Source organism: Mastomys coucha, unplaced genomic scaffold (assembly GCF_008632895.1).
Source record: "Mastomys coucha isolate ucsf_1 unplaced genomic scaffold, UCSF_Mcou_1 pScaffold15, whole genome shotgun sequence".
Classification (NCBI taxonomy): Eukaryota; Metazoa; Chordata; class Mammalia; order Rodentia; family Muridae; genus Mastomys; species Mastomys coucha.
Window position 1 is genome coordinate 105926278 of NW_022196897.1, and position 16248 is coordinate 105942525.

Consider the following 16248-nt stretch of genomic DNA (forward strand, 5'->3'; position numbering starts at 1 on the left):
CGCACAAGGAGGAAGCTGACATCCCAGGTGGCGGCAAAGCCATACCGCGCCTTCCTGAGCATCTCCCGCTCCTCTTGCAGACTTCTGCACCCTGGGGGAAGGCCAAGGCCCCAAGGGCTAGTGTCCAGGGCTGAGGGTTGGGAACTGGGGACACAGCTGATTGGGGGTGAGGTGAAGCAGGTCTTGGGCTTGGACAGTGACCGCTCTTCGCTCACCGGTGTTGGGTTGATCCTTCGAGAAGGCTTCGTCCTGCTGAGAGTAGTCAGGGTTTTTTTTTTTTTTTCTTCAAATTTCTATCTTCAAGCATCATTCCATCCATTGGGCCCCCTTTAAGCCCTCCCCCATTGTGGTTTCTTCACCCTCAACCTTCTAACCATCGCGCACTCTAGTGTGGGGCACCCAGCTCTGCTCTAGCGAATATCTTGCAATATGGACCGATTCTCACCCTGCAGAGCCGGGAGGAACGGTGCCTACGGGAGGAAACTCCTCCAAGTTGCTGAGGTTTGGCGGATCAGAGAGCGACAGTCTGGGGCTCCCAGGGCTGCCTGAGCCCTTAGGCTTCCGGCCTCCGGCCCAAGGCGGGCTCTCGCCACTGGCCCCCTCCTCCGGGGCCCCGGAGCCCCGACCACCTCGTTCGCGGGACTGCCCCGGTCCCGGACCACGCCTGCGGCCCGCACGGCGGGCCAGAGGTGCCTCGGCGGCGGTGCTGAGGGGCTCGGCCGCGGGGAAGAGCTGGCTGCGCGCCCCACGGCCACCCCGCGGCGGGGCCCCCTGCCTCGCTGGCAAGGCTGCCGAGGCGCCTGGGGTCTTGGCGGGGGTCGAGGGGCCCTGCGGGAGGACCCGGCTGCTCTGTTCCCTCAGGAAGTTCAGCAGGAACGGCACGAATTCCTTCCGCAGAGGCCGAAGTGCGTTCAGAGCAGCCACCTCGGAGCTATCCTGAGGGAGAAGCAGAGGTCGCGGAGCGAGAGGGTCAGCTGACAGCGCGGGCCGCCAGCGGCTCAGGCCGCAGGGTGGGCGGCCCGGCAGCGGCGCGCAGAGGAGCGCCCTTGGCGCGGGCCGTCCGCCAGGGCAGGCTGGGAGAAGGGGCTGGAGCATCATCCCCCGCGGGAAGCACATTCCAGGCGGGCTTGAGGGCGTGTCCGCACTGTTACCTCCGAACTCGGGGTGCTGCGCGCGATCCACCGCACGGCGGCTGCGACCGGCACCTCTTCGCGCAGCAGCGACTCTAAAACGGCCGCCATCCCTGTGCAGGCGCTCGGAGGCTACTGCGCAGGCGCACACGCGCCGCCGCCGGCCGGGAGGGGCGGGGCGGGTGGCCCGAGCGACCGTTGGATGACGGGGTGGGGCTTTGGCGGCCCGCGAAGATCCGCCCAGCCGGCCAGGCCTGCAGGGCGCCCGGGCGCCTTTTCCCTGACTGCCCGGCCCCTGGAGCAATGTGATAAGATTGAACTGCTGTGCGCTCTGTGGAGAGCCGGTCCGAAAGAGAGGCCAGACAGGAAAAGTGACCAACTCCAGAAGAAACCAGCCTATCAGACCAGATATCTGCCGTAAACCCAGCCTTAGACCTAACACCGACTGTAGAGCTTTTTGAGTCACTCCCTCCTCAACCAAAATAAAGTGAGTAACCTTGTGTTTTGACCTTTTTGGTTTTCTGAGACTTGATTTCTCTGTATAGCCTAGTCACTCTGTAGACCAGGCTGGCTTCGAACTCATAGATTAGTTTGTTTGTTTCCGGAGTGCTGGGATTAAAGGGGTGCGTCTGGCCTACTTAGCTTTTTTTTCCCCTTTTACTCAAAGGCTGACTGCTTACCATTGGGCAACCTTTCCATCAACAGAGGACAGAGTTCCTGCTGCGGCATCTTATAAAACCATCAGATCACAAATTGAAGGTTCTCAGGAATTGTCCTTCAGACTTGTAATCCTTTACGCATTGTATTAGAGAGTTTACATCACAAGAATATTTCAACTTCTTATATTTGAGATGTCAGTATTCATGATTAGCTTCTGGAAGAATAAGGCATTTCTAGACACATTCTCCCCACACCCGAATGGCTGGTTAACCCTCCAGCCACACCTCTTGTTGGTCCCTTATTTTGAAAAATATGAGAGGCTTTCAGATGTCACTCCTTAGTTAAAAAGAAAAAAAAATTCAAGATATAGGATCTAATTGAAGAGTTTCCTCCAAAGCAAAGTAGCCGTGTATTGGCCCTGTGTTCCTCTCATTCAAAGGAAGACCACTTGGTTATAGGCAGGAGATAGAGCAGGGTCCCTCTAGTACACCAGGGGTGTTTGCTAAGGGGAAGAATGGGAGCTTTTAAAACTTAATTCTGTGCTGGGTTTAGTGGATGCTTGCAATCCCAGTACTGGCAGGAAGAGACAGAAGAAAGTCAGTTTCAAAGTCAGCTGGAACACACACCCTCAGACCCTTGAACGCTGGTTTTCAGTTAGCCCAAATGTCCTCCTCCTCTTGGTTGTTCATTAGTCACTTCTGGTGTGCTGAATCTGTAACACTTTAGTAGTTTAGGAAAAAATTTTCACTTTTTGAAATCCAAACCATCACACAAATAGCACTAAAGTTTGCATGCGGACTGAATGTTTTATTACTAGATTATAAAAATAAAATACAAAATAATTTTAAAACAGAACTTAAAACACTGTACAAAGCTTTAATATGGTACAAATGGGAAAATTAAATAAATAATTACACTTTTATGTACAGATGGCCTATACAAAAGCACTGCATGTTTTTCAATACTCTATGCCCGTGGTTGCCTGAGCAAAAACACATAAAGGGAAGATGCTTGAAGGAGAAAGGATACAATGTAATACACTGAAAAGAACTTCAAAGCAAATTCATGTCTCATTAAGAAGACAACAAAACATTGACTAGTTTCTCTTGTTCAGTAAGAGAATTCCGGTTGTGACTAAATTTGACTAACATTTTGCCAATAATAATTTATGAACTTATTATATCTAATACAACTGAGATGTGCCCCCTTTTCTGAAAAGCTTGGAGTCTGTAAAGAAGTGGTAGGAAAGGTGTCAGAGGAGAATGAGAACTGGGCATGAGGGAACAGCAAGGTCTACTCAACTCATCCAATCCAACAATCCAATCTCTCTCATGTAAGATTTTGTTTTTGCCTTCCCCTCCCCCCTATTTTGAGACAGGGTCTCATAGAGCCTGAATTAGCTTCAAACTCATTATGCAGCTCATTATGTATGACCTTCAACTCCTGTTCCTGCCCTTATCTCCTAAATGTTGAGATTATAGGCATATACCACCAAGTCTAGGAAATCCAATCCACTTTCGTAGTCTTGAGTGGGCCAGTGCTACATTTCCTTTGTCTTAAAAGATTTACTTCCTATATTTTAATTTCTTAATTATCTTAGAGAACTAATTTCATTAATTGATCTATAGTTTAATAAAAATGCTTTAGCCAGGCATGGTGGTGCACACCTTTTGTCTCAGCATTTGGGAGGCAAAGGCAGGCAGATCTGGAGTTTAAGGCCAGCCTGGTCTACAGATCAAGTTCCAGGCCAGGGCTAAACAGAAAAAAAACCCATCTTAAAAAACCAAACCAAAACAAACTGTTTTGAATAAAATCTCAAAGCTTTCTTCTCAGCAAACTCCCTTAAATCACAAACTCTGTAGCCTTGTTTACTGCTGTAAGTGAGCAAAAAACACCTGGCATATTCCAACTTTGATACAAATGAATTTTTGAGGTTTTAAATTATGTTTTATGGGAGTTTTAAAAAGTATATGGCAAGGATAGTCTACATAAAATCTTGGTTTACTAATGTCTTTAGGTAAACAATCGTGTACAATCCCACTGTTAATGTAAAATAATGTTATTAGCAAATTCTATAATTCTATTAGTCTCAGAGATCTGCCTCATTCATACTGTTGTTCGTCTAGAAATTCTGGTTGAAGGTACCAGGAGATGTGGTCAGCATCACCTTGAGCCTGTAGTGTAGATACTATCACCTCCAATTAGAAAAGGCAGAAACTTGTTACATTATGAGGGCAATGAAAGGAATGCCATTTTTGTTCTGGGCTTCTTAAAAACGAAGGCTTGAGCACAGTTTAAGAAAATCATCCCATCATCACCTTGAACTTGTCTTAGTCACCATGGTTATTATTAGTACTTGTATGGGAGCAAATACTGAAATCATTACTGAGTAAATCTTTGCTATTTAGCATCTTGAGATTTTTATGAAACCAAGAGATGATCTTGTCACTAATTTTTTGATGCAAATCCTCTCACAAGAGGAAGAACTTACCTGAAAACCTATATATGTTACCCATATTCTCCTCTAAGTGAATAAGGGTTCTTGTTCCATACTTGGGAGTTATCTAGGAATTTTCCACTTCCTGCAGTTCTGGAAAGCAATATTGCATAACAAGATCCTTAAGGCTCCAAGACTGTTAAATTTCTGGAGAAATGGCCAAAATAAGGTAAATACCCAATAATATCAGGAGTTTCCACTTTATTTACACTAGAGTTTTGTAAAGTTTTGGTGAGGACAGGAAGAAGGCATGCTTACCAGCCACCTCCTACTGTCTGGATGGGGAGCTGCCTCTAGTTCCCTTCTCTAGGTTCAGGTCTAATATGCATCAGAGTGACTTCTGAGTTGGGACTCTTAAGTACTGTTGGCATGTAAGGATCACCAGAGTTGTTAATCCTATAATGCTGTAATCCTATAATGCATTTGGATTAAAACATAAATAGCTATTCTGCAAATATGTTTAGAACCAAATTCAAGAAATTTAAGCAGTACAGTTAGTTACAAATGTCCTATTACCTCAGTGACAGAGGTGCTAAATGACCTCTCCCCAGAAACAATATTCCAAAATAGGTACATTGTAAAAAAGTTAATGCAAACCACGAACATGACAGAATTCTTAAAGACATGCCATGTCAGATACAAACAAATGAGAAGTGTACTTAACATATAATATACACATACATGTATGAAAACTTAAAAAAATAATTAAAAAAATAATGTTTTTTGTTTTTTTAGGGGGGGAGAAGGTCCCACACTTCAGCCTAGGTGGACTTGAAATCACTATGAAGCGGAGGTTGGCTTCAGACTCTCTTCCATCATCCCACCTCAGTCCCTCAAGTATTGGCTAGAAACATGAGCCATCACACCTAGCTAACAAGTTTTTAAAATATGAGAAACTTTGATCTTCAAGGCTAAATCTAGATTATCTATAAATATATTTTAAGATAGCATTTTCAAGATGCATTTTTTTCCCCTTAAGCCACTAAATTGTGGATCCTGTTTCTCCTATCACCATTTCCTAATGTTAGATTAGAAATGTAAAATTTTCTGCCCTTGAGGAAAAGGCACCTGTTTGTCAAGGTTATTGAGTGTAGAAAATCTCATTATTACTTAGCTAGCTATGCAGTCTAGGTTTATAAAACATGCAGCAATGTATACCTTTTCCTTTGTACAATGGATGCAATCATAGAAAGAGCAGCCTAGGGACCTGTGACTTCGAGGAAGTCTCTGGTACCTGCCGCCCCAACCCCTCAAGTTCCCACAGTGGCCAGGAGTGAAACAGAATAGAACACACTGCATCAGCATACAGTGTTTTAGTATGCGAAAGCAAATAATGTACAGTGGATAATGATGACAATGAGTCTTTGACCATTTTGTTACTTTGTTTTTAGGCCTTGATTAACTTGTTGCAACTTTTACCAAAAACATTCATTACAAAGCATGCAACTAAAGAACTATAGGTGGCTGTGTTCCTATTTGCAAGGCCAGCTTGTGTACCAGAGCTGGAGATACATCACAGCCTGGATGTTTCACTGAAAGGTGACTTAAGATCTCTATCTTAATGTTCCCTCCTGTCTTCACTATCCATTAAAGTCAGATATCTTTTGGCTGTATAAGATTACAAGGTATGATTTTAATATTTCAAGCAATTCACAAAGCCTACAGGTTAGTAGTATAATTTGGGGGCAATATTACCTAAAATTAGGAACTAAGTGTTCATTCTTTGCTCCACTGAAATAATCACAGGAACTAAATAAGGTAAGGACAGGCTTGAGTTAGTAACCTGAGCAGATAGAAGCCAGGAGGGACTTGTTTCCCAAAAGATAATTTCTGCCATACTCTACTTCTATTATGGCTACAGTCATGTTATTCACCTTATTTGGATGATTTGTGACTGAAATCTGGAATAAACCATCAATAAAAACCCAAAAATAAAGAACTGGAAATCCAAACCAAAACAAAAGCTTAATTCTCTAGATCATTCTCCTGAGCTAAGAGTTGGCTTAAGGCTGCCAACTTTTATTTTTAAGAAATGTACCATCTAAAAGCACAAACTATGTTTTTTAATCTTTTGTTTATTTGTTTGTTTGTTTCTTCAAGACAGGGTTTCTCTGTGTAGCCCTAGCTGTGCTGGAACTCACTCTGTAGACCAGGCTGCCCTCAAACTCAGAAATCCAGAGTGCTAGGATCAAAGTGTGTGCCATCACACCCAGTTGTACTTTTTAATCTCTGTATCAGGACAGCACTTAATAATAAGTGTAACTACTGATACGTAAGATATAATTAATTAGTCCGTTTCCTTTTCTTCAGAGCAGAAACATCTTTGGTTGGCTCTTTTCCCTACATACAAAATAAAACATTCTCACATAATGAGACCTTTTGTCTCTGGATTTTGATGAGTTTGACAACGACATGTAGAAAAGGAGGCAACACACTGAAAGGCAGGGGAAAGTAAACCCAGACAGAAAGCATCCTGTGTCAGCATGACTGTCAGCAGAGAAATTCACAACGAAAAAGGCTGGGCCCTGTTAGCTTTCCCAGTTACTATTAGCACATTTCTGAGTAGAGAGGACAGTGAGAAAGCCAGCTACTTTTAGCATCATTTAACTAATGTAACAGAAAGAGAAAATTTCAGTTAGCCTACATCCCATCCCCACTCCCCTCCAAAAGAGTGACATGAAAGAGGCAACTTTCAGGAGATGTTTTAAAAAACAGTTGATGCCAGCTGCATAATTATAATGCCCATCTATCTATCCACTCTTAACCATATGGACAGAACTATGTGGCTAACATGAGTAGTCTTTGAGCCTGTATTACAAGCATATCCTGTTAAAATTTTCCCCTATTAAAATACTTTTTAAGTGAAAATGAAGTACCTTACACCTTGGCTCGGTAACAACTGCCAGCTGCTGCGCTGTGCACCTGAAGGAAGGCAAGGTGACTCTTAGGGATCACATGCCAAGAACATGTTTTCAGAAAATGAAGACAGGCAATGCCCAAGTGTACACGAGGCACACAATAGAAAAGGAATTTTATCATCTATAATCTTGAAATTACAAATGCAGAATGGGAAAAATGGATTTATATAAGCATATGTCTCTATATTTAAATATTTATATAATTTACCATGAAAGACATGCAAGCAGTACTGCAGCAACTGTTATACAATAGAATACATAAGGATCAGTCTCCAGTATTACAGTTGTAATAGATAAAACAACAAATGTGCCTTACCTACTTACTGCACTGCTCTCAAGTACCTGGACCTGGAAAGAAATTAAGATTCCACACTATGCCACATTTCTCATGGGAGACCTTATGTCTCAGTGTAGTGTCCCAAATTTGAAAACGCTCAACACAGAACAAGCTGAGTTAGTGCAGCGCCAGGGCGGCTAGGATGCACCACTGGAACACGCTCACTTAGTGAAGAAACACGTTTCCTTTCCCACCCCGACTCCTCCTGAAATTCAACTGTTTTAGGTTTGGCAGCAATACAAAGTCAAAAAGTAGATGTTTGTTAGAAGGCAGATTTCAACAGCAGGCAGATCAATTTCCCTGACCTCAATAAGGTTTTTATACACCCTCAGGGCATCAAATAGCCCACTTAAAAAGTCTGGGGTCTTCAATTTGCCTGATTTCTGCTAGTAGGAGAGTGAGATTAGAACAAATATGATCATCCTTACAACTTTATAAACTGAAATTTAGATGTCAACGGCAGCTATAAACACGAGCCCAGTGAGTTTCTTCCTCTTGGACTGTGCTGGACTGAAGCTCCTATGCAGAGGCATGGGCTCTTGATGTGCTTCCTACCTGCCCGAGCTAATGTACTTACGTCTTCTTATAAATGTGGAAATCAGGCTAAGAAGCCCAAGCATTAAACAACACAAGAACCAGGTAATAAAAACATTGAAAGAAAACTATTTAGTCTAAATTTATTTCCCAGATATTCATTCCTTATTGGCTAAGTGTATAAAATACAAAATCTGATTGTAAGCCTCAGTAGCATATTTTATTTCTCTCTAAACCTCTAAAAGTATAAGTCACATTCCGAAGTGTTGTGTTCCCTATATCACCCTGAAGGCTGACACTAGAAAGAACCCAAGGAAGCTGACTCCTCTGTAGTCTCCTTCGAGGAAGAAGTGCACTCAGGGGAGGGGTGCTTGAAAGCCATTGTCCCATTTTCTGTCCCACACCTGCCCAAAATAGCTCTAGCTAGACATTTCTTTCATTTTTGAGATAAAAATATAGGAATTAAGAATAAGAACTGTTGCTCAAAGGAAAATAGCAAGGTTTGACTAAATAAAGGTAATTGGATTTTAGAGTGTTATCATGTGCTGATGAGACACACATTGGGGTGTACTGTTAAAATAAGAGGTAAATACATTAACTTAAAAAAAAAGTAAAATCCAGGAAAGATACTAGGAATGAATAGAAAGAAAGGTATAGTAGATTCACTAAATAAACACACAAACCAAATATACCCAGGTAATGGTTTCCTGGCAACAGGCTTCTTATATTTGAATGTCTGTGCAATGACTCTCCAAGGTTAGGAAGTTTTAAATAAAAATATCAAAACACTTTTGCTATATACTTTTTGAGTAGAGGATTAACAAATTAGGCAAAATCATTTAAAATCCCATTCTATTTCCTATCCTCAGTTTTCTGTTTGAAAGGCAGCTATAAACAGGAGCTCAGTGAGTTTCTTCCCTAACAGTGTTTCTTAACTAACACTGCTTAGTTAGAACTGAAGCTCCTATGCAGAGGCATGGACTCTGGATATGCTTCCTACCTGCCCTAGCTAATGATACTTATGTCTTGTTATAAATAACTGATCATGTGACTTTCTTTTGTAAGAGAAGATCAACACTGATTGTTTGAAATAGACAGTACAGAGACACACATGCATCAAGTCTAGGAGGAAGAGCTCACACCTTTCCCAGAGATGCAGCCTGCTCACTTCCTATCTGCTGAGTTTACTGGCTGGCTTACTCTTCCCTGGGGGAGTTTTAGAGCTGGTTGAGTGGTGGTGGAGGCTGCCAGATCCTTTTGGGCCATTCTTGCTGGGTTTGCAATGCTCCTGCTGGCAGGACCTCCTGGAGGATGATGATCCTGAGTGGCTAGGGGGTGACTTGCTTCTCCCCAGATGTGGGGAAGAACTCCTCTGGTCATGGTGGGGTCGTCCAGCCCTAGATGGTGAGGAACTAGATGTTCGAGGCAAGGATGAGCTTCGAGGAGAGGCACTTGGACTCCTTCGAGGTACAAGTGGACTCTTGGGTGGTGTTTTTGGATTGTGAGGAGATCCTGGGCTCTTGCATTGGGTAGTACTCCGGGATTTCTGAGATCCATTTTGAAGAATTTGGGCCAGGCGAGAGAAAAGGTCTGAGTCAGAGTTACTACTTCCTAGGACTTTATATCTGCGTAGCCTTAAAAGAATAGAGAAGAATTATTTTTTTTTGAAACAGGATATCAAAAATTCATTGTAAGTGTGCCTAAAACAATCACAGAATCCCAAATCATGATATGCATGAAGTATGTCAATACCAAAAAATGCACAGAAGTATACTGGGTTACTCTTTCACATACATGCTGTGTTTGACATCTGCTATGTCTCTTTGGCCTTTTGGTTAATGTTTGTTTCCTCTGGCAAGGTTTTCCAGTATAGCCCACACCGATATTCAAGAACTCAGTATGTAACCCAGGCCAGGCCTGCCTCAGCTTCCCATGTATAGGTATGTATAATCTCCTAGCATTCCTGGCTAAAGATATCTTATTCATGTGTTTTTTAAAATTCCAATAGGGGCCATGAGGATGGTTCAGTGGGTAAAGGCTCTTGCCACAATAGCCTGGTGACTTTTGAATTTGATCCCTGGATCCCATGTAAAGTTGGAAAAAGAACCAATTCCACAAGGTTGTCTTCCCACCTCCACATGCGCACCATGCACACCCCCATCATACAATACGTTCCCATCCTTCCCCCATGATAAAACTTTAAAATTTGTAAATATATAGTTCTGTTATATAGTTAGATTGACTAGTCATTCTCTTACTTCAGAGTCACCATGTCTAACAGTAATCAAGGTATTGCTGTTGTTTCTTTTAAATGGTTTTTTGAGACATGCTCTCTCTGTGTAGCTTAGATCATCTGGAACTTACTGTGTAGGTCATTACTGCCTTGAACTTGTGATTGTTCTGCCTCAGTCTCTCAAGTGTTGGCATCCTTGTATGCCACCACACCTGGCTTTATAATCAAATTATGTAGTAGTATGGGTTGTCTCTGGACCATCTTCATTAGTTTAATCAAGCACATGGAACTTTAATCTGACTATGGTGTTTGGAGTCTTTGAGAAGTGATCAGATTAGGTAAGATCATTAGCGTGGAGCCTCTATGGTTAAGTTCTGGTGGCTTTGGAAGTAAAGGGAAGGAGACTGGCCTATGCAGAAATGCACAAGGTACTCAAGCCCCCGTGTGTAGAGACTAAGCAGAGGAGGCACTTGCAGGGCCTTGGGCCTTGCTCTTTGGAGTTCCCATCCTCCTCATAAATTAGCCTGTCTCTTGTAAGTGACTGTAAGAACAATGAGCTGACTAATATGTAAAATTTTAAATTAAGAATATATGTTATGGACTTTTTCTTTATACCAGGAACCCACCCCACCTAGAAAACAACTGCACTGGAAGAGTCAAATGCAATTATTTAGAAATTTGAAGTAGATTAAAGGCTTGCAACACACGCAGGAAAACTTGGGCATAAACTGCAGTTAATTTTGATCAGTTTCAGATTTTAGCAAGGTAGTTGTTACCCATCTCTACCTTCAGCCCTGTGGCAGTCAACTCTGGACTCGCTTCTAAAGCAGTTTGTATACAACTTACAGGAATCAGGGTAGGCAAATCCAACCCACCCACCCACCCACCCACTTACCCAGTCCTTAGGCTGTAAATCGGGTAGGGAGGCTAGGGAGCTAAGAGCAGTGCTTCCTGAAGACCACAGTTTAGTTCTCAGAACTTGCAATGGGGAACTCAAGACCACATGGACCTCCAGCTACAGGAGATCCAACACTCTCTTCTGACCTCCAAGGTACCTGCACACAGGTGCACACACCACACTTGCTCCCCAAACTGAAAATAAAGTTTTTTTGGAAAAAAATCTGTTTGGAGACTCTCATTGCTTTGTTTGTCGCCCTTGCCAAAGGCCTCTTTCATCTAGGAACAACTACAAATAAGGCCAACATGTCTGCTGAGGACAAAAGCTGACACAAGGTCAACAGGTTGATGAGCTTGAATTTTCTGAATAATAAATTCTCAGTAAAAACAATAAGTTGTTACAACTTGTATCACTTCAAACAAGGGAAGGTAATTTTCTCAGATGCCTTGGGAGTATTCAACATTCATTATACTTTTATGAGAAAAATAAATAAGCTAACCTGTATACAAAGCTGAATAGAAAACGACCAATAACAAAAGCTACAAATTTACATTCTGCTCCAGTTAGTACTCTTCCACTAAACTCCATCACATTTCTTCTGAGTAAGTGGATTAATGTATAATCTTATTCATTCTGTAAGTTCAAATGGTGATAATATAATATAAACGTCATCTTGCTAGTGCTAAGAATGACTCGTGTGTATTACCCAGATCAACTATTAAGGATCTGGCTGATGATACAAATAGAGATAGGATGGGGCATTTTAGAGACTGGTAGATTTTTATTTAACTTAGGTTTGTTTGTTTGTTTGTTTGTTTGTTTGTTTGTTTGTTTTTTTAATTAAAGGCAGGTTCATTGGGAAGCTGGTCTTGGAAGAGTTGACTAGCCCCAAGGACTGAGTTCTGGGGAGTTGCCATGGGAGGAGTGGTGGGGAGGGGAAACAGTGCTCGCTGCTCTTGCAAAGAGAAGAGGAAGAATATGAGGGAGGGGGGGTGGATTTAGGAGGTCAGAGGAATGAGGTCCAAGGAATGAGGAGGTGACTTAAAGGGGCACAGTGGTATGTCCCTGTTATTACACTCCAAAAACCCAATTAGAATCTAGAACTTCAGGACTGTCTACTCCATGTTGACCACAATGAAAACAGGCACAACTACACAAGAGGAAAAATAAAGGAATTTAAGGCTTCACCATACACACACAAATCAGATAGATAGAAAAAAGGACAAAGATACAATAAACAACAAAATGATTTAAGTCGGGGCCAGCAAGACAGTTCACAGGAAAGGTGCTTGTCAATCTGAGGGCTGCCCTACGATTCCTGCACCTACAAACGCATGCACGCAAATGTAAAGAGATGATGTGAGGCCTCTATATAGCAAACACCAAAATGACAGAAGTTCCCTTCTTCCCAACTACCCTTAGAAAAAAGGAAATTCTGGTAGACAATAACATGAATGACCCTAAAGATTTCCTGCTAAGTAAAGCAGGCCAGCTACAACAGAACAAACACTTTATGATTTCTATTTAAGTGTTTATGATGATCAAAGCCATAAATTGAGTGTTGCTGGGGGCTAGAAATGGAAGTTTGTTGTTTAATGGGTTTAGTTTCAGTTTTATATGATGAAGGGAGCCCTAAAGTACACAGTGCTGAATATGCATAGCAAAATTAGCATGGTTAATATCACTGAAAAGGACACTTAAAATGAGTAAGATGGTCAATTTTATGTTGTTTTATTTTGCATCAATGGAAACAAAATGCCTTGTCCTCAATGAATCTGTACTGTGCCCTAAGGGTGTACTGTGGAAGGAACAAAAGAAAACAAGTTCAAAGAAGGAACTGCGACCACTGCTGTCAGATGGTAAAGCACTTGAAAACACTGTTACACATACACACATGGAAAGCATGAAGTTACCTGGCTTCTACTCCAGGCCTGACTGGTGGCTTTCCCGGTGGCGGCCGAGGCAAGAACTGAGGTGAAGCTGAGCTATTTATTTGATCTGTGCTGACCCAGGACACTGGCCTTGGAATCTTGCTCTTTCTAGACTGGGAGATGATGGGTGACAGAAAGCTATCTTCAACTGATCTACTCAGGTGGGAATCTGCTGCCAGTCTGGAAAAGGGAGCGAAGACTTCCTCCTCAGAAAAGGGACCGGGAGCAGTGGCGAGTTTCTCCTCTATCAGCTTATCAGAGGCACTTGAGAGGTCCCCCAGGAAAGACTTGAACTGCCTTTTTTCTACCAGAAGTTTGACTATTTCTGGCTGATAAGCTTTCTTCTGTAGAAGCTTTTCTTTTGCAGAAACTGCAGAGGATGATTCAAAAGTTGAGTCTATTTCTTGTGCTAAAACAGGGATCCGGCTGTGCCTGGTCACAAAGGATGACCGAAGCATGTCCTTCCGGGTAGGAGGCCCATGCTCATTCTCTGAGACACAATGATAGAGCTCTCCATTTCTAGGGACAACTTTCTCTCTCTTACCCTCTTGGTGCAAAAAAGTAGAGAGATCTCCCTGCTGCCCTGGCAAGCTTTCAATCTTAATACCATCATTTTTAAATAGCTTATTTTTTTGCATTGCTGCCATCTGGCCTATCTGCCCTTCAGCAAGTGGGTCAATGGCTTGTGGAGGAATTTCTGAAGTTCCAACTGCCCAAAGCTTCATTATCTCATGGTTTTTGTCCTGATTTGGCACCACACTAAAGTTCTGTGTCTTTGATACATCCAGAGGTTCTGTGATAGTTGACTGATCCCTTTCTGCCGTCACTAAATCTCCTGGGAGAGAGATTTCAATACAGTGCTGCCCTTTACTTAACTTCTCATCTTCATTATCTGAGCCCAGAAGAATGCTTTTCTCTTCTGTTTCTCCAGGGGTATTTTCAAATTCTTTCACAGCTAATCTATTATGGTCAGGAGGATCTTTTGGTCCCAAGTCTTGAGATGTGTCACCATCTCTCATGTTGGGTAACATGTCATGACCAGTATGATCTATCTGAAGTCCCAAATCCACTCTGCTTCCTCCGCTAGCTAGTTCACCCTCTGTCACAACCAAGCCCGAGAAGTTCTCCCTTGGAGAGTACAGTTCCACAGTGGGCTCCACGAGCTGAAGATCTTTCTTCTCTGGTTGTGGGCCATAGTGAAAGCTTCCTGAAGTTGATTGAGTTGATGCCACAGAAGGTCTAGGAATTGTAATCTGGAGAAGCAGGGAAAAAATATAAAAAATCCAATTACGTGGGTTATCAATCAGATGCATGGTTTGAGATATAATACTTCAGATTTCAATTTATAAGAGCAGCAAAAATGAGCTGGGCACATTCCTTTAATTCCAGCACTTGAGAGGCAGAGGCAGATCTCTTGAGTTTGAGGCCAGCCTGGTCTACAGAGTGAGTTCCAGGACAGCCAGGGCTACACAAAGAAACCCTGTCTTGAAAAAAACAAAACAGCAAAAATGTTTACTAGGTTTTCCCAACTCACACTAAGTGAGTACTTATGAATAAAAATGGAGGACTCCCCATCCCCTCAGAGGAGCTGCACTGAACAAAGAGTTCCCCAAGAGGTGCTCTCTGCTCTTCTCATAGCATGCTCTATGCACCCCCATCCCCTCAGAGGAGCTGCACTGAACAAAGAGTTCCCCAGGAGGTGCTCTCTGCTCTTCTCATAGCATGCTCTATGCACCAGAAGACTCGTTCCCAAAGACTGCATAGGATTCCCTTACAAATGGGTGTCCTATGACAAATTAAATTCTATTATGTGAATATAATAGAATTATTATTAGTTTTATGTGAATATAATTTAGAATCTTTTTTTTAAAAAAATGGCCTTTTTGGAGAAATAAGATAAACTTAGATCACTTAATAAAGATCATTAAGTCCTAGGAAAACAAATGAAAAAATTCTAAATTCAAATCCAAATTGGAGTGTTCATGGGAGATTTGGCTTAAATTCACTTTTCATCCAAGTATATATGAAAAATTCTCATACGGGTCTGGAGTCAGCTAAGTTGTTTGAAATCTATTTCAGTTTGTGTCAGAAACATAATTAGGTTTACAGACATGTAAATCCTGCCCTAAAACCAGTCAAGACGGAAATCACCTATGAAGTAACTCCCAATTAGAAGAAATTGTGCTATATATCTGTAATCCTAGCTCTTGGGTGGTTGAGGCTCAAAGAATTTGAATTCCAGCCAGCCTAAGCTATGCTGTAAGATTTTAGTAAAAATAAAAATAAGGAACAAGAGTGCTGAAGATGCTTTAGGTGAATCTAATATAGGCTACTTGGGTTCAGAACAACCATACACATAAAATAAATTAAAACAAAACAAAACAAAAACAGTACAGGTCAGGTGTGGGACACACCTTTAATTCCAGCACTTGAGGCAGATATCTGGGAGTTCAAGGCCAGCCTGGTCTACATAGTACGTTTCTCTGTAGCTCAGGTTGTCCTGGAAACTGTAACAATGTTCCTTTCTTGGTTTCTTGAGTACCGGGATTACAGGAATGGGCAAAAAAATCCTAAAACAAAACTCAGGTTGGACTAGACTAGTTCATTCCCTTAGGCTAATTTTCCCTAGGCTACAAACAAATTGTACAAGGCAGTGCTGGAGGGGTTGGTAGGAAGATCAACAAAGTAACCTGATTGGAGAAGAAGTGGGAAGTCACTCTTCACAGCAGTGAAACCCTAACTGCCACAGTGTCTTTTTCCAAGTCTCTTATACCTGGCAAATGCAAATGTGCTTTAACAAAACCATTTCTATTTGGGGAACAATGCTGAGATTGGTAGGTTAGAAAGTAAGGCTAAGCCAAGTGGTGGTGGTGCACACCTTTAATCACAGCACTCAGGAGCAGAAGCAGGTGGATCTCTGAGTTTGAACCCAGCCCGGTCTACAGAGTGAGTACTGGGATCAAAGGCATGTGCCACTATGTCTAGCTTTATTTTTTTCCCTATTGCATCTTCACTATAGAATGCAGTATAAATACTGTTGTGTACATGCACCCATTTGCCTAACTTAAGCTTCTAACTGCAAAATCTTTTTTTTTTTTTTTTTTTTTTTT

General features: G+C 42.2%; 2 protein-coding genes and 1 long non-coding RNA gene across 12 annotated transcripts in view; 1 reads left to right on the forward strand and 2 right to left on the reverse strand.

The window, feature by feature from the left end:
* The window catches only part of Cdan1 (codanin 1), a 15616-nt gene extending 14315 nt beyond the window's left edge, over nucleotides 1–1301 (reverse strand). For 2 of the 5 annotated variants that reach the window (XR_004118806.1, XM_031371585.1), the window contains exons 1-2: nucleotides 446–1120; nucleotides 46–252 (exon numbers count right to left, since the gene is read on the reverse strand). Coding sequence is in view for 4 of the 5 variants with exons in the window: in XM_031371585.1 (XP_031227445.1) it covers nucleotides 46–252; nucleotides 446–1116 (878 nt within the window). In the remaining variant the exon portion in view is untranslated. Of the gene's footprint in view, nucleotides 1–45; nucleotides 253–445; nucleotides 1121–1151 lie in introns of those variants that run through there. The other 3 variants (XM_031371588.1, XM_031371587.1, XM_031371586.1) reach the window with 3 other exon arrangements.
* The window catches only part of LOC116090774, a 21087-nt gene continuing 5836 nt past the window's right edge, over nucleotides 998–16248 (forward strand). The window contains exons 1-2 of the long non-coding RNA XR_004118814.1: nucleotides 998–1617; nucleotides 9936–10016. This is a non-coding gene — a long non-coding RNA (uncharacterized LOC116090774). The remainder of the gene's footprint in view (nucleotides 1618–9935; nucleotides 10017–16248) is intronic.
* Ttbk2 (tau tubulin kinase 2) overlaps nucleotides 2577–16248 on the reverse strand; it is a 121440-nt gene continuing 107768 nt past the window's right edge. For all 6 annotated transcript variants that reach the window (XM_031371576.1, XM_031371575.1, XM_031371577.1 and 3 more), the window contains 2 exons: nucleotides 13121–14391; nucleotides 2577–9710 (listed from right to left, as the gene is read on the reverse strand). In XM_031371576.1, coding sequence (XP_031227436.1) covers nucleotides 9248–9710; nucleotides 13121–14391 — 1734 coding nt within the window. In that variant the 3' untranslated portion in view covers nucleotides 2577–9247. The remainder of the gene's footprint in view (nucleotides 9711–13120; nucleotides 14392–16248) is intronic.